Source organism: Paramisgurnus dabryanus, chromosome 22 (genome assembly GCF_030506205.2).
Source record: "Paramisgurnus dabryanus chromosome 22, PD_genome_1.1, whole genome shotgun sequence".
NCBI classification, from domain to species: Eukaryota; Metazoa; Chordata; class Actinopteri; order Cypriniformes; family Cobitidae; genus Paramisgurnus; species Paramisgurnus dabryanus.
This window is the reverse complement of record NC_133358.1, coordinates 20,177,796-20,201,717: the sequence shown is the minus strand read 5'-3', so window position 1 is coordinate 20,201,717 and position 23,922 is coordinate 20,177,796. Positions and strand designations below refer to the sequence as shown.

At 36.6% G+C, this 23,922-nt stretch overlaps 2 protein-coding genes across 2 annotated transcripts in view; one reads left to right on the top strand and one right to left on the bottom strand.

Moving 5' to 3' along the window:
• Window positions 1–23,922, bottom strand: part of sec22c (SEC22 homolog C, vesicle trafficking protein) — a 108,991-nt gene that overhangs the window by 18,010 nt on the left and 67,059 nt on the right. The gene's annotated exons all lie outside the window — the stretch shown is intronic.
• On the top strand, window positions 169–23,922 carry zbtb47b (zinc finger and BTB domain containing 47b). The gene is made up of 7 exons (XM_065258131.2): window positions 169–433; window positions 4,739–4,838; window positions 13,721–14,981; window positions 15,417–15,564; window positions 17,489–17,604; window positions 17,778–17,922; window positions 19,750–23,922. Exons 3-7 carry the CDS (start codon window positions 13,956–13,958, stop codon window positions 20,091–20,093), a joined length of 1,779 nt encoding a protein of 592 aa, XP_065114203.1. The 5' UTR covers window positions 169–433; window positions 4,739–4,838; window positions 13,721–13,955; the 3' UTR covers window positions 20,094–23,922.

Genomic DNA, 23,922 nt, shown 5'->3' with positions numbered 1-23,922 from the left:
AGTCTAAATTAAAATTGATCCGGATGCTGTTTTAGCCTTCATTTTGTTTATATGCAGTCAAGCCAGCAAGGTCATGACCATGCACGTGAGGGATAAATGTCCCATCACTCTATAAAGATTGTTCATTTGAGCATTAATTTTCTATTTAGCTGTAGATGTGGAGTACAGCTGAGAGGAAATTATTTTGTGTGCGTTGGCCCTTTAAAACTTCTGACAAAAGGCCCATATGATCCCCGAGCTCCAATCACCAAATCCTACTGCAAAAGCAGCCTCTGCATTTTTGTCTGTCTGAATGCTAGCACGGCGAAAAACACTGAGGGGAAGGAAAACTGAAGAAATGTGAAAATCCAGCGTACTACAGGGAGAGCGGAAGTACGGCGCAAATGGATTTATTCACGCGCTCCGTCGATGCTCACGATACCAGATGAAAATGGCAAGTACACAACGGCGTTTTGACCAATTATTGTTCATATCTTATCTCTTATTATTTTGAACGACTTAGCTAGGCCGCTGAAAACTTGCAATAGTTTGTCCCGGGATGTGTCTGACTTTTGCATGTGTGTTAAGTAAGAAAACCGTAACCGCGTAATGAAGTTTGCAACTTGTACGGAGCGCCGACAGAGACAGTCACAGATATTGGATGGTGTACAAGAATGCAATGGCCACAATAGCAACATTGTTGCATTTAAAGAGTTAAATTCACATCAGTGCTCTTCAGCAAGGATCAGGTCGTGACCGGTGCATTTTTTGGACGCTGATGTGCATGTAGGATTTAAAAGTCAAACGAATTGTTATTGCCAGCATGTGCTTTACGTATCTTTTATGCACAGGAGGTTGCAGGATGCAAGAACGTTGTATGCATTCACGTGGACATGACCTTATATTTGTAGGTTACGAAGTTAAATGCATTGACAGTTGTTCTTGTGCAATACTCTGTCTCCATACATCCATTAAAACACATTTGAGACAGTCATGTGATACAGCAGCATTAAACAGGGGAAAAGTTTACAAACCATCGTTATCTTAGATGATTTATGTGTTTTGGTATTAATAAACAGCTAAAGAAGAAAGGGAAAGCAGCTGAGACAGGTCATTCAAGGATACATCATTAAAAATAAAGCACGTGCAGCGTGATAAAGTGGTGCTTTAATCCTGTAGCCCGCTCACATCTGGAAGCAGGGTTAATATTTGGGTCAGGTCACTGCTGGAGTGCCATAGCCCTGCCTTTTTGACCTCACTTTACTTTTCACATGACCCTTACAGTTAATTTTTCCATTATCTACACTGAGCATATTTTTTTCAAGTTTAAAAGTGCTGTGCCTGTTGTTGGCTCACATCATGAAAAAGTCTGAACCCAAAGACCTTTATTTTGTCCTTTATGAAGGCATTCATCACAGTACATCATTTTGTCTGTATATTTTGCGCTGCTAACACAATGATATACCATTTGCTTCAGAACACAATTAGATGCACTTTGGATAAAATTGTATTTAAAAAAGTAAGTCCATAAAGAAACGTGTAATATTTATATAAGTTCAAACGCAGCGTGTGATTCAGCTTTTTTAAAGCTGCAAGTATTTTTTACTTTGTATAGAAAAAGCTAAATCAGACCAACTCTTGCAAATCTCTGCAGTTTTGTCCTTTAGCGGTACAGTCTGGAAAAAAGCATCATGCTGAGGGTTTTTATGTAACCGTCTATTCAGGACATTCCTGCCCACCCTTGACTTTGAGGCTTCGTTGTCTCTTAGTGCTCGGCTCTTGAGATCACTTAAATCCATGTGACAAGTGCGTCTAGCTTGGCTCCAAGCAAAAGTCTAGCAGACTCCAGCTTCTATTGAAAAGTGCCTCCATCGATTTTGAGACAGACACTGAGGAGGTTTTTTTTTAATCAGTGTGCCTTTAAATTTCACATATATTAGATAGGTATAGTATATATGAGATTTGTTTATGTATTGTATTATATAGTTATATGAAAGCATTTGTGACCCTGTCTGTGAAATCCAGACGGAAGTCTGCAAAGCGTCATTGATTTCACATTGATTTCAATATTTGACATGACCTCACTCACAGTATTTAAAATATCAAGGTTATAGAGAATGTTTTTTAGATTATTAAAGATGTTTTATGTAAAAATATATGAACCACGAAAAAAATGACTTTTGCTGGGTTTGTCTAGATTACTGTCACATTTGCTTCAGTTTTAAAGGTGCAGTGTGTCAATTTTAGTGGCATCTAGTGGTGAGGTTGCGAATTGCAACCAACGGCTCAGTCCACTGCTCACCCATCGCTTTTGAAATGCATAGAGGACCTACGATAGCCACCACCAGAAAAATGTCATCATAGGTGAGAACTTGAAAGTTTTGAAAAAGTTTGTGCGTTAAGGGCTTCTGTAGAAACATGGCGGAACAAAATGGCGACTTCCACGTAAGGGGACCCTCAGTGTATGTAGATAAAAACATAATGGTTCATTATTAAAAGGTCTTTATACACCCTTAACAATATAGTTTTGTGTATTATTTTGCATTTCTGTCAAGAGATCCTTTTAAAAATTACACACTGCACCTTTAATCTCAGATGTACATATGAAGAACCTCTGCAACGAATCTGCAGGATCTTAAATTAAGATCATAATTTAAGATGAATAAAATATAACATTCTTAAAGAGCACCTATTTCATTGCTAAAAAAACAACGTTATTTTGTGTATTTGTTAAAATACAATGTGTTTAAGACGTTTATGGTTAAACAATATTTTCCACATATCGTACATTTTTGTAGCTCCAGATATCTCTGTCTTCCTGAAACGCACGGATTTTGTACAACGTTCATTGATTTGAAAAGCGCTGTGTCCCTGATTGGCCAGCTAATCTGTATGTTGTGATTGGCCTGAATACCGCTGACGTCAGCCGGAAATGTGACGCTCCTTACCATGTTTGAAATATTCTGTTGCTTACAGGAGTTAACTTACAGGCTGTGAGTCAGATGCGGGAGGAATTATGATAATGTGGGTCTTGTCTACATCACCAATCCCAGGAAGTAAACTGTTGCCTACAATCCGTTTGTTTGTTGTAGTCCAAGAAAAGAGATTTGCGTTGGAGACGATAACTTGCGTCATTGTTTACTTTGGGGTTTGTACCTTTTGCATATTGTTAACATGTACTAATACACACCTACACACCAAAGGAAATTGTAAAACATGAATCGGACAATAGGTGCTCTTTAATGTTAAAGGAATGTTTTACCCAAAAATGAAAATTTACCCTCATGTTGTACCAAACTTGTATTAATTTCTTTGCTTCAGCTGAACACACATGAAGATTTTTTTAGCAATGTTTGACTCCCATAGTATTCTTTTTTCCTACTATGGAAGTCAATGGTGCTTCTGTTTCCTGCTCGATTACAAATATCTTCCTTTGTGTTCAGCAGAACAAATACATTCATACAGGTTTGAAACAAAATGAGGGTGAGCAAATGATGACAAAGTTTTCATTTTGGGGTGAACTGTCCCTTTAAATGAACACATATTTCTTTCCCTGGCCTTCTTCGGGATCACGTGAAAGAAAGCACATTTATTTCCCCATTTCAAAGCCTTGTTTTTTCTTATCAGTGTTGTTTGTCAGGTCCTGTTCATCGCTTTGCAGCATACTCCGAGTCTGTACATGAAGTTGTGTTGGCCTCTGAGTTAGCAGATCTGTGGTAGTTTGTGTTTTATGTAGCAGAGACATGCCAACACCACAGGATCTTCTCTTGGCCAGATCTCCTGACTCAGCTCTTGCTTGCATAGCTCAGACTCCTGGCAGTCCTACACTGGACATGAAGAACTGCAAAACTGATCATTAGCTATCTGCATTAGTCATGTTTAAGTTCAGTTTCAGGTGCAATTTCTGCAAATAAATCCTTAGTTGTAAAGTATATAATAAATATGTATTATAATAATACATTTTCCTCATCCCTTCAACATTGCTAATTTACAGTGTGTGCCTGGAGGAGTGGATTCGTCCCTTTTGTTGGCACAATGGCAACACCTACTTCATCTATCACACTTTTTGTCTTTTTCTTTTCTTGTTCAGTTTTTTTGTTGCAGTAAAAAATTATCTGTTTATTGTAAAATAACATACATTTTATTTAGTGTTTTTTTATGTACAGGCAGATGCTTTAATCCAAAGAGACTTACAGTGCCTTCAAGCTATACATTTTATCAGTATGTGTGTTTCCTTGGAATCAAACCCATGGCTTTTGCGCTGACATCACAATCCTCTACCAACTGAGTATACAAATAGCGCAATTTTCAATTTACTTTGAGCACCGTCACACATTACACTGATGGTTTTGACTCTGGATACTTTATGAGAACCTGATTTTTCCCACCTTTTCAAGCTCACTTTTTATTAGAGGCAGACACATGCAAGATAAAACCTTTGTTTGTTTGTCTGGCTCAATTTCATGCCCCGCTTGGTACATATTATTTCAAACTGCAATTTTTTTCCTTTGGTTGCATTAACATATAGATAGAAATGGGAAGTCTTCTAAATATATCTGCCTCCGTCGACACAGGAAAAGCACAGTGAATCACGGATGTTCCCTCGTGGCTCGTAATAAAATAAATGTTGTATGACGATTGCAGTATTGAAAAGGTTATGAGATACTTAACACTTTAATGTTGCCATAACAATGATTGTGATTTAAACTAATATTGTCCTAGTTCAACTATATTGATTCTTGTGAATTGTATCTTACAGTCGTTGTCGATGAGGAGATTCCTGAGCATTATTTGCTGCATGTACAGAAACTCTGCAGTATACTCCTGGTGTCTCCTACTTCACTGAACATTTTGGAAAGGTGAGTGATTCAGGGTTTCTTTGCAGACAGCATTCATAGACTTGTAGTCTATGAATGTAATGCCTTGCCATGGAAAAAGCATTTCTTATATAAAAAATCCATCCATAATTTAGCACCTTCAATGTCTTGGCATAATGTTGACCTAATTTGGTTAATATTAAACTAAATTATTATTCGCCCACCCAGGAGAAATATTTATCTTGATCTACTTTATTTGCAGTGTTATAATTGCAGAAATGTATCAACATTAAAAAAACTAATTTGCGACAATTTGTTAATTATAAATGTGACCACAAAACCAGTCATAAGTCACACAGGCATATTTATAGCAATAGCCAACAATGCATTGTATGGGTCAGAATTAAAGATTTCTTGTTTGGCTAAAAATCATTAGGATATTATGTTAAAGGAAAACACCACAGTTTTTCAATATTTTACTATGTTCTTACCTCAATTTAGACGAATTAATACATGCCTATCTTTTTTCAAGGCGTGCACTTAATCTTTGTACAGTGCATTGTGAATGTGTTAGCATTTAACCTAGCCCCATTCATTCCTTGGGATCCAAACATGGATGAATTTAGAAGCCACCAAACACTTCCATGTTTTCCTCATTTAAAGACTGTTACATGAGTAGTTACACGAGTAAGTATGGTGGCACAAAATAAAACGTGGCGATTTTCTATGCGAATAAAAATGAGAACTATATTGTATGCCGGAAGGCACTAGTTTGCAGTACTTCAACCTTGGCGCACAGTAACATCATCACTCCTGACTACTCCTACTCTCGCTCAAACTTCCTTCAATATTACTGCGCCTGAGGTCAAAGTGCCGCATGACTGGTTTTGTGGTCCAGGGTCACAAATATAAAATTAAACATTGTGGTATTCAAACCTGGGACTCTTGTCGCTAATATATATAAAAAAATTAAATGTTCAAGTATTAAATGGCAAAACCATATATATTTCAAGGTTAAATGTTATTCTTCTAATATTGACTTTAGTTGCCCTTGCCCACCACAAATATCCAAATGCCCCTCGGCATCCAAGTAACGCTACTAAAGCTTTTTTTGCTTGGTTAAGCTTTCAAAGCACTTCATAAAATAAACTATGTCAGACAATTGTGAATTGAAGCGGAGCTCCAGCTGTGACAGATGTGGAAAGATTTTCCATATGGAAATGCTCAGTATTAAACATTACTTACTATATCATTCAGCACTATTCAGATGGCTGATCTGAGCAGCGCTAAACAGCCCTTTAATTCGAACTGACATGTGTAATGAGACGTGTTAATAGTTTAGGAGGTTTTCACAGTGAACGTAATGCTCTGGTTTGTGTCAGTGTTTAGTTATCAGCTGTCTTGTTATAGCTCTGAATGGATGAGAAAATCCATGCTTGTTTCTGATAGACATTTTAATGAAATGTTAAATGCTGTTACCACTGAAAATAATGTAGCCTCATCCATCAGTTTGTAAAAGATTGTGTTTACATTAGTTTTTATTTTAAAAATGTATGTGATTGATGACGTAACGTGATTGTCAAGTATGGTAGCCCATACTCGAAGTGTGACCTCTGCTTTTAACCGATCTCAGTAAGTAGTGACCTCACATACACAGAGATGTGGACAGCTATCACTGCAGCCCCTGGGGAGCAATTCGGAAAAACAGCACCTTAAAGGGATAGTTCGGCCAAAAATGATATTAAACCCATGATTTACTCACCCCCGAGCATGCATATGTCCATTGTTTTTCAGACAAACACATTTTCAGATATTTTAGAAAATGTTTTAGATCTTTCAGTTAATTAAATGTGAAGTTACGGGGTCCACATCCTTCAAGAAAATGTGTTTGTCTAAAAAATGATGGACATATGCATCTCGGATGTCTTCGGGGTGAGTAAATCATGGGTTTAATATCATTTTTGGCCGAACTACCCCTTTAAGGGCACCTCAGGATTAGTCTGCCATACGTGAGACTCAAACCAGCCACCTTAAAGGAATATTCCATTTTCTTAAAAGAAAAATCCAGATAATTTACTCACCACCATGTCATCCAAAATGTTGATGTCTTTCTTTGTTCAGTACAGAAGAAATTATGTTTTTTGAGGAAAACATTGCAGGATTTTTCTCATTTTAATGGACTTTAATAGACACCAACAATTAACACTTAACTCAACACTTAACAGTTTTTTTCAACTGAGTTTCAAAGGACTCTTAATGATCGCAAGCGAGGCATAAGGGTCTTATCTAGCAAAACGATTGTCATTTTTGACAAGAAAAATAACAAATACACTTTTAAACCACAACTTCTCGTCTAGATCCCGTCCTGAAAGCGTCAGCGTGACCTCACGCAATACGTCATCACGTCAAGAGGTCACAGAGGACGAACGCAAAACTCCGCCCCAGTGTTTACAAGTGTGTCAAAAGAGGACCGTTCCGACGTTGTTGTATGTGGAATGATACTAATTAATGTCTTTGTGTCAGTTTATTGTTTACAAGGGTCCCCAAATGTGCGTTTTATATATGTAACACGTGACCTCCCTACGTCACTACGCATTTACGTTAGGTCGCGCTGGACCGGACCTAGACAAAAAGTTGTGGTTTAAAAGTGTATATTTGTTATTTTTATTGTCAAAATAACCCTTATGCCTCGTTTGGGATTGTTTAGAGTCCTTTGAAACTCTGTTGAAAAAAACTGTTATGTGTTGAGTTAAGTATTAAGTGTTGGGCTCTATTAAAGTCCATTAAAATGAGAAAAATCCTGCAATGTTTTCCTCAAAAAACATAATTTCTTCTGGACTGAACAAAGAAAGACATCAACATTTTGGATGACATGGTGGTGAGTAAATAATCTGGATTTTTCTTTTAAGAAAATGGACTATTCCTTTAAGGTTACAACACCAATTTTATAACTATAAGGTCATGACTGCCCCTTTTTTATTTAATTAACCATGAAGGTCACATTGAGATAAAATATATCTTCTACCAAGGAGTCCTGGTCAAGATAGGCAGTAAAAAAAAATGACACAATTAACAAACACAAAGACACCAATACAAAAAAAACAGATATTGGTGCACTTACAATGGATAAATGTTTCAAAAGTAATAGCTTAGTCAGCTTCATTTATCATCATTTAATAAAAATGTGAACGTTTAAGAAAATGGCTTGCTAATGTACAGCACTGCAAACTCCCACACAAAGGCTGTAAGTCATCTTTGTGTTTCTGTGAGGGCTGTAAGTGTCTGTCTATGTCAAGGTCAGGACTGAATGTGTGATCAGATTGGGAAGGATGGGGGCATCATGCAGTACCCAACACATACAGAGACACCCAGAGCATCTGTTTTCAACGTCACTCATGTCCTCTGAAGGCTGCTTCTTCACCTTGGATGGAGGCTCATCTCAGGGGACAAGCGATCCACAGGACTTCAATTGTTGCTGCCTTATTTTCAATAACATTCAGTAAAATGATACATACAAATAAACCTTATATAAACATTTCATTGTATGTTAAAGATTAACCACATTAAAATATAAATAGGTGTTAGCATACAGTATGTGTTTTTAAAACAAAATCACACAGATTGTTGTTGAAAATACAGGTCATTCCTGACAGTGCATATTGTCTGGGACAGAGATAATCCTGATGCTAAGTCATTGCTTGTCTTCTGTATGATTGATGAGGAAACAGTGGCAGATAGCTGTGTGTCTGCATTTTAATGCACTGTGAAACTTCCCCTTTAGGCTGGCAGCACAGGAAGCGGATGAATCCAGAGGACTGTGATTAGTCTCCCGTCTTTTTAATTGCACCCTGATTAGATTTCCATGATAATGCTTGTTTTTCATTAATACAAAGTGGGTGAAAGTCTTAAGAAGTTTAGCCAAAGGTTAAAAGTGTCCGGTTGGTTTAAGAGGTGCATCACTCAAAATGCAGAAAAGAAATGTTGACTGAAACATTAAAATTCAGTTATTTACTCATGCTTATGTTGTTATAATGTAAACTATAAAGCTGTTTCTTTATGTTTACAAGACATGTTGGAGGAAAGTGATTTACAGTGAATAATGAGAGATCCCGGCTAGCGTGCGGCTTGCTTTGATTCTTGAGGGAATCGTTCAAGTTTTCAGTCCCGAGCTCTTTTATAAATCTCACCGACTCACAGGTTTGCTAAGTTAGCTTTTTTGTCGTACAGCAATGTTTTCCCTTTCCTTCTGCTTTGGCCTTTATGGTAACACGGGGCTTGATTTTTTGCCACAGGGTTGTGAGATTCCCTAAAATGTTTAGGTTTATGGTAAGCATTCTGCTTTCCTCCTACAGTCCAAAGACATGCAGACACTGTAAGGTGAAGTAGAGATGTTGCCCTTTCCCCAACTTGTTTGTAGATTAACTTGTAGCTCAGGGTTCCCACGGGTCCTTGAAATCCTTGAAAGTTTCTGAATCTGGTCGGAAAAATTCAAGGACCTGGGAAGTTTTTGAAAATATACATACAAAGATACAGATCATTGAAAGTGCTTGAATCTATTTTATGCAAGAAGTTTTATGGAAAAGAATCCATATTATTCCCTGTGTAGAGTAGGATAATATCATAAAAACGCCCACATTTTGGGAATTTAGCTTATTCACCGTATCCCCCAGAGTTAGATAACAAGGTGATATGAGACATGGCCATCTTTTAACATTATACATACTGGGGACTATATCCACAGAAAGCGAAGCACTGCTACTTGGGCGGAGTGATTTGCACAACTCTGACCGAACTCTCTGCTTCTCACCAGGGGGCTTTTCGGGTGCTGCGAGCAAATCACTCCGCCCAAGTAGCAGTGCTTCACCTTCTGCGGATATAGTCCCCAGTATGTATACTGTTAAAAGATGGCTGTGTCTCATATGACTTTGTTATTTGTACACGGTGTGACTATACAAATCACAACACATAAATAGGAAAATGTCAGCGTTATTTTGTCACTTATTGGGAGCAGAATGCTAGCTGGAGCCATTCACTTCCAGTCTTTGTGCTAAGCGTGGGCTGCGTCAGACAGAGTTACGGCATGCACGGAGATGAGAAAAGGTATGCATGGACTTATCTAACTCTGGGGGATACGGTGAAAAAGCTAAATTCCCTAAATGTGGGCGTGTTGAGTGCAGTATCTCCCGCCAACATATGAAGATGTTTCTGGAATATTTTAAGTCATTTTACCAGCAAGTAATGCATTTTGTTCCAAAATTTCTGAAGGAGTTTATTATCTGTATCGCTCACCAAATTCCTGTGGCTTGTTACTGTGGTCTGTTGAGTTTGCTTTGTGGTATGAAGTCCTGTAGGGTTGTTGAAATCGTGCAATCAATCAAAAAATGTCGAGAGTTTGGTCAGTGGTCTTCACAGTGGCTGTATTGTTATGGGGCTCACTGAGAAATGATCTACATTCTCAGACATTCAGAGTCATCCATTAAACTCTATACTGTGAAACCTGTACATTGATATTCTTCTGTGGACTCCAACAGTAAAAATTTCTTAAGAATATCGAAACACGTCTTTCCAGCCAACAATATAACCATATATGGTGACCAGGTGCTGTCGAGCTGTAAAAGTAAATGTGCATGAATAATCGCTTTTTGGTGAACTATATATCTATAAATAAAGAGCATGACACTCTGGTTGATACATTAACATTTGAGGTCAGCAGAAAAGTGCTATATAAATGTAACAAATTATTATTATTATTATTAAGTAATGGATAATGTATAGGCAGCAGGTTGGAATTGCAAAAATATGCCCATCAAGACGATCAAGATGCAAAGCGGAGGGTATTGTATCACACTGAAGGGACTTTTCTGCGATAACAACCGGCCGCCTGTACATTATCCTTATCTATTAAACGGCTATTTACCTCTTAAGTAAGGTAAGAAGCATTAAATATTGATTTATAATATTTTATTTGCTCATTTTTAATGAATACAGACCTTCTGTGAGGAAAACACATTTACTTTTGGTTTAAGATGAGATGTTCAAATGTCACAAACACACTATTTGGTTTAATCATTTGTAAATATAATGCCAGATGTGTTATTTATATATATATATTAAATTGTACCTGTCAAAATGATTTGCAGCATCCGGGTTACCGTGTGATATAAGTTTTGAACTGTAGTTAAATGGAAAAAATGAACCTTGGAATGTTGCGATTGACCAATCAGAATCTAGCATTTTAGAGAGCCGTGTAAGATTTTCCTGTGTTTTCATTTCAATTCCACTGAGTTTCCACTAGATAATCTTAAATATTTTCATTGGATATAAGGACAAATAGAGCCTACTGGGAAATCTGTTGGGTTAAAACGTTTAAAAAATTTCATCACAGCTATTTTTGAAAGGAGAAACCAGCATTTTAAATGTTTTCTCTCTGGAGACAGCTGCTGAAACAGGGAGGTGTTTAAAAGAGTGCAGTAAAGAGAGCAGACAATTTCACAGAAGTGAAAGTCAACTCAGGGTAGATCTCATTTCCCCCACCGTTCTGGCGCTTAGGTTTGCGTCCTCGGCCAAGTGCATACCAGCCGGCCTGGCCAGCAGCCCTGAGTCACCTCGTATTGCAATACAGCACAAACAGTTTCTGCTGAACAAAAAGCTTTGCTTTATAAACCCCAAAGAGAACCTGTTTCTAACAGGTTTGGTTAAAGTTATTTGTTATTGTTGGGAATTTGCTAGCTGGTAAACCACTGACAGGATAGGGAATGCAAAATCCTTCTGCTTGCAGTTAGTTCTTCGACTCTTTATCTCTCTCCCTCTCTTGCCTTTTCCTCCTGGAGTTTTTAAAGAGATGCTGTCCAGATCGAAACCTTGTCCTTCCTGATCTAAAATAAACTAACCTTGAGAGCAGAAGGGGAAAGCTATCTGCAGTAAGCATCTCTTAATTATGTTTGATTGGTCAAGCATTGCATTTGCAATGCAAAGGTCATGGGTTCGATCCCAGGAAAACACATACTGATAAAATAAATGTAAAGCTTGATTTCACTGTAGGTCTCTTTGGATAAAACTGTCTGCTAAATGCATAAATGTTAAAGGTCACGTTCTTTCTGATCCCATTTTTTAAACCCTAGTTAGTGTGTATAATAGCATAAATAATATCTGTAAAATGATAAAGCTCAAAGTTCACTACCAGGCGATATATTTTCTAAAACAGAATTCCCCTTTCAAAGCCTACAGCGAATGGTCGGTTTAGACTACAGCCATATATTTCCTGCTTTAATGACATCACTAGGACAGTTTTTGACTAAACTCCGCCCACAGGAATACGTCAGTCGCCAGCAAAGCTAACGGCAAGCTAAGCTGCTATCGAATCACAACACTAAACAAACTACACAATCAGAACTCGTTACGAGGGACTTCATAGAATAAGGAAGACATCAACCCGTTTTTAGGACAGTGAAAACAGATAAGTAAATTATACAGATAAGTAAATTATGTAAAGAAAAACTGTGCTTTTTTACACATGAAACATGAACCCATGTTATATTGCACACTGTAAACACAATCAAAACTTCAAAAACACGGTAAGAAAGGGAGCTTTAAAGTAAAATTAGGTATTTTATGGGTTGGGTGGTGGAGCTAAAATTATCTCTAAATATATTTATTCTCAAAATTATTCTCAAAAGAGTTTTGAAATTATTATCAGACTACCAAAATTTCAGCCTATTGCCTTTATACAAACATTGGGTCTCACTCAATAAGTAGGGCTCGGTATCGATTTAGATTTTCCAGATCGATTCAATTTCGATTCACAAGCTGTCAAATCGATTCGATTTCGATTCTCGATTCAATTTTCGATTCCGGTTCTCGGGGCAGTTTTTATACTCGATTCTCGATTCAACTCAATAAATATAGATTAAATACAAATACTATACTAATAAAAAGAACAGTGAACAGCAGGTTTCAAGTGGGTAATTAATTATTAAAATTGATGAAGCACCTGAAACCGCCATTTTAAGCACTGAATTAATGAATGACAGGCTTGCCTCTCGCTCCTTGGTAACCTCGCGCAAAGCAAAAAATAGGGTGACATCTAGTGAAGAAGACTAGTAATTCGATTAACGTTAATTTTTCGTTCAATGTTTGCAGAAATAAATATGAAAGAAAAAAATTGATTCTGCTCTTTGAGAATCAATTCTGAATCGTCCACATAAAAAAAAAAACGATTAATCGGAAAATCGATTTTTTTTTGCCCAGCCCTATCAATAAATAATAAATTTGTGCGTGAGATGTGCATACGGATGTTTTCACGAACAAATCGTGATTCAACAAAAACATTCGTATCAAATGTCTTCTAAATTCAAGAAAACCTAAAACCACTCATACGCAATAATCCCATACATTATCAAATACTAGGCTATAATTATAATGTTTATAATAATGTTGATATATAAAATTTACATGATTATATTTTATATTATTATATTTTCTGTATTATATACTTATACATGATCTATATTATTATTATATACATTATATTATACATTATTGTAGCCTACTCTTTTTTTCTTAACATATAAAGAATATTATGCTTGTAATGACAAATCTTCACGCTTTAATGCCTAATGTAAACGTCATGTAAATGTAATGAGACGTCCTAACATCAATCACTTGTTCTCCTGTCTGTTTTATTTTAGACACAGATGCGCGTCTCTTTCATATGAATTAAATGTCATTTTTGTTAACGTATCCAGTACTTATTTAATGTTACTCCAGTCGGGGGACAGCACTGGCTTCCTCCAGCGACAGCAAAACCTCCCAAATAAAAAATGACCTTATTGCTTCATAATCATCCAGTCATTAAGATTATATTCGTAGATATTTTCTAATTATTTTAAGATTAATATGCTTTTTTAATTTCTTTTGTGTGCCAGCTCAAGCTCATAGTGGAGACAATTGCTGACACACCTCTGAGTTTTCTGTGGTGGAGAATGCAACACTTTAATTTACGCATTTAATGGACAAGCTGAATGGACATCATCTCTACCAGCCTCACCAGTGCAACGTGGACCTTTTTCTGGAGTCCCTCTGTGTATTTCTCACCAACAAGGGTGTGCTGGCTTCTCATATCACCTTTTACCAGGCCCTCCTCTCCCAAAACAGAAAGTTATGCCACATAAACCTGTCTTTTGCCAAGGCTTAAAGAAGATAACCAACATCGTTACTTCCAGGCTTCTGGTGAGTTGTGACACTAAGTTTGAGGTCCTCCAAGCAACCATCATTCTCCAAATGAGTGATCTGGATAGTTCCTGTCACAAACTACTCGGAAGCCAGTCGCTCGACCCAGAAATGACTGAATCGGAGGAACAAGCCAATGTTTCGTTCAATGACACATACAGAGAGATCAAAATGAAAGAGATGTACACACAGCAAGGAAATGGCACTTTCTCACTGGTTGTAGACGACAGTGAGGTCAGTAAGACAGCACACTTTTCAGTGTCCCCGACGCATTCATCTAATGTCCAGGCACACCACCCCAACCCTCACTTCAGTGAAGCAGGACTTCAGGACTGTTCTGTGTCCTTTAGCAGAGAACAAATAATTGTGGAGGTCAATCTTAACAACCAGACTTTAAATGTTTCTAAGGGATCCGATGGCAAAGGCATCACATCAAGCACCACAGCGCTCCATCACGGCAATGTTCCTGGAATGGAGGAGGGTAAGGAACAAGATGATAATGAAGATGCTGCTGAGGAAGAAGAAGAAGAGTATGACCATGAAAATGAAGAAATGGAAAACCGTAGCGATGAAGAAGACGAGGATGAAAACAACCTCAACATTCCAGAGATGGGACACGCCAGCATGGAAAGACCTCGACATGCTTCAAGATTACCGACAGGCATGAAAGCAACCATCACCATGAGAAAGACGCTAATCAGCAGTGTGCTAGCAGACCGCGAGGAGGGGAAGAGGAGGAGAGAGCAGGAGAGTTTGGGTCAAAAGGTGAAACTTGAAGAAAAGCAGCATTTTTCCTGTAAGAAATGCCCTCGCGTTTTCAACAACCGCTGGTACTTGGAGAAGCACGTGAATGTGACTCACAACCGCATGCAGATCTGCAATAAATGCGGCAAGCGTTTTTTACTGGAGAGCGAGCTGCTGCTGCACCATCAGACCAACTGTGAGAAAAGCATACAGGTACATGTAACCGTGCACTGTCTTGTTATGTGCATGCATGCGATCATTAAACAAAGCCAATATACAATTTAAGAAAAAATGTGCTATATGATGCCAAGACATGTCCAGCTGAAAGTCTGAAAAACTGGGTCTCAACCAAATAATGTTTTATTGCATCATGACCTGGTACAGTAAAAATACATATGGAAATCACACCTGGTTTGATGTATATTCAGCTAGTTATATTAATTTTTTAATATTTTTGATTTATATTAAAAATGAATATGATTTCTTATAGTTAATACAATGTTTGTAGTTTAAATGCGCACTTACCGTAATGAAATTATAAGCAGTTCTTGGTAGTGCACTTGGTAGTTCCTGTTTTGTTTTCTGTGTACCCCTGAGGGAGAAATGTTTAGTCTAATGCACTTCAGTCACATCCTCTGATTTTTGTAGTGTGTGACCTGTGGAAAAGCTTTTAAAAAGCTGTGGTCCTTACACGAACACAACAAGATTGTCCACGGATATGCAGAAAAGAAGTTCTCATGTGAAATCTGTGAAAAGAAGTTTTATACGATGGCCCATGTCCGGAAACACATGGTTGGTAAGTATCGAGTCACGTATTGGTTCATCTTGTATTATAATAACTGTACATTCACACAGGGCATACTTTTAATGCTTGACGTGACGTCATGCGTTGCCGAACTGAATTATGGATCTTATAAAGGTCTTTGTGTATTAGACTGAAAGGCTGCTGTATTTTTAGCAGAATTTCGACTGCCACCTAGTTGTGACAGGTGGAAATGTTCTTTGATGTCTGCAGAGACATGAGTTACAGTAATTTCAAAATGTCTAGGAAAAGTTCTCACTTTGGGTGTGAGAGGTCCCGGGTTCAAATCCGGGACGAGCCCCCGATTTTTGAACATTTCTGAACTTTTCAAGCGCCAACGTGTGCGTCAGGCAATCAGATTGCTTCATGCAAATAACCTTGTGAGAGCCAACCAATTACATTTATGCAAGACCGGAGCATGTGTTGCGGACACTGTGATTGGCTGTTGGCCATGCTTCAGACAAGCCTTCCGTCAAGCGTTAACGCTTTCGCCCCGTGTGAATGTACAGTAAAGTATTAATTATTAAAGTTGACATTTAATGTAATGATTTAATGTAGATGTAACAGAACATTTCGCAAACAATTCCTTTCTATACAATCTTCAAATCAATAAGCAATGAAAGGCAGATGCGTTACAGATACATCCAAACATAATCCTTTTTTGTACCCCTTAACTCTTTCACCGCCAGCGTTTTTAAAAAAAGTTGCCAGCCAGCGCCAGCGTTTTTCATGATTTTCACCAAAGTTTAATGCCTTCCAGAAAATGTTCTTCTTTAAATATATAAACATACAATATACCAAATGAAAGACAGACCATCTGCTTTCAAACAAAAAAAAACGTTTCATCCTACCTTCAGTGGTTCTTTTGTAATCAGCTTTTAAATATGGGTAGGTTTCTGCAAAAACACCACATTTTGAGCAAAAAGCAGAGATAATTCCATTTTTGTGACGGACTTTTCATAGAGATCCCATTCAGAGCGATCTTTAAAACAGACACGGACATGCACCCGCTTGCCATAGGGCAATACTTTCGGGTTTAAACCTGGTGGATAATAGCGGTATTGCGGAAAGACGGAAAATCCCGAAGCGAGAACTTTTCCTAGACATTAACAAGTTACTGTAACTCATGACTCTGAGACATCAAAGAACATTTCAACCTGTCACAACTAGGTGGCAGAAAAAATTCTGCTAAATACAGCTGACTTGCAGTCTAATACACAAAGACCTTGCTGTTGAAATTAACCTTCGGGCAGAGGTAATACAGCACACCCTGATCCCGGCCGTTTTACCGTACTGTACTTTCAACTCCTGAAGCCTGATCTTCCCAGAGCATGGTCAGACACAATAGTGAAATACCCAGCTTTCTACTGTATGGGTGGGAAGTAGCCACTGTGACCTTCCTATGCCATCCAGAGCAGACATAGGCGAGCACAGAGGCTTTATTGTTTTGTCACTCCTGACTGCAAAGAGGAAATGTCTTATCTTCAAGTGTTTCCTTCTACAAAACCATACTTAATTGTCCGCAGGGCTACATATGACATTTACTCATCTGACATAGACAAGCAAGCATTTATTAATAATGTAAGATCTTGTTATACACAAACTGTAGCACAATTTGATGAGGTCCAATGAAAAACAATTGCACTTGGGCTTTTCTTTAAGAGCCTCTTATTTGTCTAATCTCTTAAATGTATCAGAATATAAGCTTTGGTTTATTTTAGTGTTTGCTTCAGAATTCAGAAAAAGGTTTAATCCATTTGAATTACAGTGTAAAACAAAATATTCATTAAGATTAAACGTGTACAATGGACTTAGAATTCAAGTGAGTTATTAAAATGTGTTGCTTTGTGACAGGTGGTTGTAGGGTAGAAAATAAGAGGTTTTAATGCTATTGTTTTATTGCTTCTGTGATCTCCAGCTCACACTAAGGACATGCCATTCACCTGTGAGACATGTGGAAAGTCTTTTAAACGCAGCATGTCTCTTAAAGTGCACTCGCTTCAGCATTCTGGAGAAAAACCCTTCAAGTGTGAGGTGAGCTTTGCCCACCATCACCTTACAGTACATGCTGGCATTATCTTTGAGTTTGAAAACAGACCGGGATGTACAGTTAATAGAGAATGTATTGTCCATAGCATATTTTACAGCCACTTCTGTATTTAATTTATTAAGCTGTATTTAATGTTTAATGTACTTATGTGTTGTAGAACTGCAGTGAAAGGTTCCAGTACAAATACCAGCTGAGATCACACATGAGCATCCACATTGGACACAAGCAGTTCATGTGCCAGTGGTGTGGGAAAGACTTTAACATGAAGCAGTACTTTGATGAACACATGAAGACTCACACTGGTAGGAACCACCACACCTGATACCTGCTATATTCATAGGCAACATTCACAGAAAGCCTCATGCTTCCATTGTTTATTTTTTACAGTACCCTGTCAGGAAAAAAATGGTCCCTAGCTGTCACTGGGGTGGTACCCTTTGCACCTAAAGAGTTCATATTAGTACCTCAAAGGTACATGTTGGTACCAAATGTATACTTATCTGCAGCGAATTGGTATATATTAGGAGCTTTTTAATAAGCATTGCCGTCCCGTATACGGGACGCCTAAGTTTACTTCAATATTGTTGATGTAAATTTTAATCTATCACGACAAACTATATACTGTTGGAAAGGTCTAAGCCTCTCTAGAATACACATTTCAACAGTGTTTTATAGAATAAATTATGTAGGGAGAAGAATTGATTGATTTATGAAGAGAGTGTGCCTCTCCCGCCAGCGGGACGCCTACGTTTACTTGAGTGTTTGGCATCTAAGGGTGTAGTTTTCATTTATCATCACCATTTTGGTAAAGGAATGACATAGTGAGAGCCATTTTCTAAAATGCAGCAGGTGCACAGGTGGGCCCATTTTGTTATTATTTATTTGTAACACTAATACCCTATACTAAACCTACAAATCTTGACAAACTATGTAGCACATAAGTGCTATATATATATATATATATATATATATATATATATATATATATAGCACTAATACCCTGTTCTAAACCTAAACAATCGTGACAAACTATATATTGTTGGAAAGCTCTAAGAGTGTAATTTTCATATTTCATTACCATTTGGGGAACATTATGACATAGTGAGAGTCAGTTTCTAAAAGGTCACAGGCCCACAGCTAGGCCAAATTTGTTTTTACATATTTATAAAACTACAACCCTACTCCAACCCTAAAAAATCATGACAAACTATATAAAACTGAAAGCTCTCAGAATGTAGTTTTTTGATGATAGAAATAATGTAGTGACAGTTTTTTGTTACATGCCCCCCTCCCATAGGAATGCATATTAATTAATATATATTCATAAAAAGATATCCTATTATAAATCTTCAAAAATATTGACAAACTATACATTTTTGAGAAAGGTCTAAGAATAGAAAAAAAATTCAGTAATAATAATGCAGTGACAGTAATTTATTAATTTGTGACAAGAGTATGCAGCAAACCATTGACACCTAGTGGTCGTTGTTGGTAAAACCACTAAAAGTGTGACACAAACCTCATTTTTTACATTTTTACATTATTACTTTTGTGAAAGATTAAAATTTTTATAATTTTATTTATAAAATTAATATTTTATTGCATTATTTTTATTTATTAAGATAAATTTAAACTGCTATAAGAAATTTTCTGTTTAATATTTTCACCTCTTTACACTTCAGTAAAAAACCTTATATTGTCTTCTTTAAAACAAGAACAAGATTAAGATGACCAAAAAATGCCAGTGTTAATGTTAATTTGAAAATTCACATCAACTTTTCACCCCTCCCTCAAAAGGGTTGGGTGACGCCGAAGGGGTTAAAAGGTACCACCCCAGCTTGGGACAGCTTTTTTGAGTTTTGTTACAGTAAAAAAAATAATTTAAACATCCTTTTTTGAACATGAACCAGCCAACAGCCAATGACATAGTGTATCTAAATAATCTTTAAATTTATCTGAAAGGTAAAATTACTTAAGATATTAAAGGGTTGGTTCACCCCAAAATTAAAAATCTATGTTTTGGTTTCAAATAACAAAGAAGGCCACAGGTGTTTAAAGTTAAACAGCACACATATGTTAATAATTCACATCTCCTCAACATCACTGTTCCATCTTTTTGTCTATATTAGGAGAGAAACCGTATATTTGTGAGGTCTGTGGTAAGAGCTTCACAAGCCGGCCCAACATGAAACGACACCGTCGCACTCACACGGGCGAGAAGCCGTACCCCTGTGACGTCTGCGGCCAACGTTTCCGCTTCTCCAACATGCTCAAAGCTCACAAGGAGAAATGCTTCCAGGTCAGCAACCCCATGGTCCCCGATCCCATCTCTTTGGGCCTGGACCCCACGTCAACCGACTTAGACACACCAGCCAATCAGATACCCAGCCAGCGCTTGACCCCTCCAAGTGAGGCGTCTAGTCTCTACCAAGTCAAGTCTCTCTCGCTTCCCTTCGGACAAATCCCATCGTAAGTGTCCCTCATCCTTCGCCCCTGTTTTCACTAAAAGGGTTAACTCCAGTAACAACTAATCATTGATTGTTGGTTTATTGGATGAAACTCAAAGCTTACAGTAGCTGACTCCACGTGAGATTTGTGATTTACATCAAATGTAAATCGCTCGCGCAAGGGGTTTCCAAACAGACCGAGCGAAGTCCAAGACTGTCGACGGGTGTTTGAACACTGAATATTCCTTGGAAACTGTGCAAATGTTCACTTATCTTATTCTCATAGAGATATTTTATATACTGCTCAAATAAGCTTCTCGTATTACAAAAAGAAAACAATGTGCTCATCATTTTTGTTGACGCGTGTTGTATTTTGTGTGAGCCACAGGTTTAGCGTTTACCTTTTTACATCCTTTGACTATAGATTTTTATGCTTTGTCGATTTAGTCGAGTCGAGATTAGGACACTCACTGGCAATAAGAGATAAATACAGTATATCTGTCTGGGGTGAACATTGCAAACTCAGAATAGCTTTTAAGACAAATGTAGCAGATGTCTCCCCCACCATTACCAAATCCAGATAAGTTGCAGAAAATATAATCCTGTTAGCTAATATTACTTAATATGCTACATTACTAAATATGATACGTATATAATCACTCCAGCACCTTATTTTTGCAGCAAGCTAGATGTATTTATATTGTCTCGTCTTTTAAGGTTTTGCCCTCATAAGGTTTTCTGTATATTCGGAGAGGTACAGTCTGTGCAGGGCACAGGTTAAAGAGTTGGTTTAATGTAGCACAGGCCCTTGAGGACATATAGGATGCTTAAAGGAACCTTTATTCATTTGAAAAAATCCAAAGATTATTCATTTTTTTTTTAAGTTACCAAGCACTTTACTCTGTGTTGGCCATATACTGTATGTAATGGCAAGAATATGAAGCCTAAACCACTTTCTTTTGCGAAAAGGTGTTTTATTTGCATGGAGGCAATGTCAAATTTGGATAAATGATGGGGTGTGTTTGGTTTAAAAATATGTTTTGAATATCTGAAATGCTTTATGGTACACCAAGTTTTTCAGTGATATTTTTGTTGTCATGTGAAAACACTTACTTCATGTTTAGTTGGAAAAACTAAAAGGTGATAAGTAGCTATCGTACACTCAGAAAAAGGTACAAAAGCTGTCGTTGGGGTGAAAATACATATCTGGCACTTATTAGGACCTTTTTGAAGGATACTGTCCTTGTGAAAGCTTTTGTACCTTTTTTTGTCAATGCACATTTATACCCAGTGTACCATATGTTTTTTTATCAGTTTTAAAATTAGAAAAATGCCAAAAAGGCTCTTTGTTTATGATAAATGATGGCCTATTGTGCAATTGGGTCTCTTGTATGCGGCACTTCCCAATAAAAAGGTACAAAAGTTGTCACTGGGATGGTAACTTTTTTAAAAGGTCCTAAAGTACAGATATGTACTTTCATCATTTATAACCTCTAAAGTACCTATGTGTGTACTTTTTGAAAAAAGGTACCACCCCAGTGACAACTTTTGTACCTTTTTCTGAGAGTGTGTCCTGTTGAGAAGCCAGTTGATAGATAATATATAGCCTACAATATATAGCCTACAATTTCTTAAGCCACTTACAAAGAGAGGATTTATATACACAAAGCAGACATAGTTAAAGAAATTACACTTAACTCTAAGAGCAGTAAAGTGTAGTAGCTATAATAGGAATACCTAATATTTATACACACAAAATATACATATTTATAGCTATTGAAACATAAATAGTCTGTAAATAAATTAATGTAGCTGTTTCTGTTCAGTTGTTTTTCCTTGTTCATATTCTACAGAGTCAAATGAATACGATGAGATGCAAAGGTCAGCATTAATAAAACCATTTAAAAGTCGGAAATAAACCTTTGAACTCAACTTTCTGCTCTACATCTCGAACCTTGTTATAGGCGACATACAGTACTTTAGTTAAGAGTCATGTTATTAAGTTAAAAGAACTTTTCCAGAACAAGTGGTTTGAAATGGTACATAATATTTCTTTAGGGCGTAAACTGTTAAATTTTTTGAAATCTGTGAGTGGTCAGTAAAGTTTATAATAGATTTGTTACGGACTGACATTGCCTTAAGTGTTTAATAGAGATTTGCATGGTCCCGAATGTGACAATTGAAAATACAGTGTGAAACTGTAATGGTGATGCTATATTGACCTTTGCACTTTGGCAGAAATAAATAAAATAAAAAGTTGTTTTAATGCGGATATTTTAATATATTGCAATAATGTTGTGCCAGATGAAGATTGTGTAAGCCTTAGTCTTACATAGAAAAACGTTGCCACGGATTGACCCCTGATGTTAGTGTTTTGTGTCATGCTAAAACCTGTTGCACCTTATGCCCACCTTATTTTAATAGAGTTTACAGACCTGTTTGTATCAGTCTCTAAAGCTGTTCTTAATATACTTATGTGTTTTTGTTCTAATTTAAATACTGAAGTAATGCTTTTGGCTTTGGAATATGTTAAGATTTGTTGAAATATTGAAAACTTATTTCCTTAACTACTATCCTAAAAGGTTTTTTATAATGCAAAACATGCACATGCAACATTTACTTTATGGTCTTAACAAAAGGTGAATTACCACAAAAATCTTTATTTGTGCACTTTATGTGGATATTTATGTTGTGTTAAAAGGTTTTGTTAAAAAAAGTACTGCAGAATGATTCAGAGCAGTTTTGTTAAGTCCAAATGTGTTTCCTTTTCTTTGTTTTTTTTTTTTAATGTGAAGTCATATGACATCTTAACTGAAGGCTTAATAGACCTTTGTCTCTGGAGTTGTTGTAGTACATGACCATTAAAATTTAATTTAAAATTTTTGCACATCCAGAAAAATTGTTTTTCTATTACAAGTTATAAAGCGGAATAAATTATCAAAGCAGTTTAAAGTTCAACTTTTTTACGTTTTAAGAGTTTATTATTCCTGGTTTGCTGCTTATTGAAAAATACTTGGGTCCTTATTGCTTTTGTAAAAAAATCAGTAATTTTTTGTGTTTTTTTTTATTATATAGGACAATATTATGGGGGAATTTGTCATTAAGTTTGTTATGCGTGTGATATTTTATAGTGAATAATAGCAAATAATGATGTGCACTTTGGCAGTTATTGTCATTTTTTATTTAACAACTCATGGAGTTATTAAATATACATTTTTCCCCAACAAGATAGTTGACCTAAAAATGAAAATTCTGCTCTAACCTTCTTCCATGAAACACCAAAAAAGAGCAAAATGTCTAAACTGTTCATTTCTGTACAATACTAAAGGATATCAAACTGAACATAAAATCAATAAAATTATTTTATATAGTTGTCCATACAAGCTGTGCACTATATGAAGCCTTATACCTTATGAAGTCTGATACCTTTATTAGAAGAATAAATTCATTTCATAAATCCATAATTCAAATTATGGCTCATTATTCGGCCAAAACCTTTGTGATCACCATTTATTTTTATTGTATGTAAAAGAACAAGTTGACAAAGCATTTTTTTTTTCATTTTTTGGATGTACTATTTAAAACATACAGTACCATAAGCCAGTCATGAGTGTGACTGTTTGTAATTTTTTTTTTATTCTACATATTAGTATGTAAACCCAATGTTAACCTTTGTGTATAAAGACTACATGCAGACAGTAGTCATGCTGGTTGTGTCAACCAAATACTAAACAATAAATAAACTAGAGTTTAGCGGTGCTAATAACATTTGGCTGTATTTTATGTCATTTACTGTACCTAGTTGTATTTATTGTCTGTAATGAAACATAATAAAAAGTTCATTTAAATAGTAAA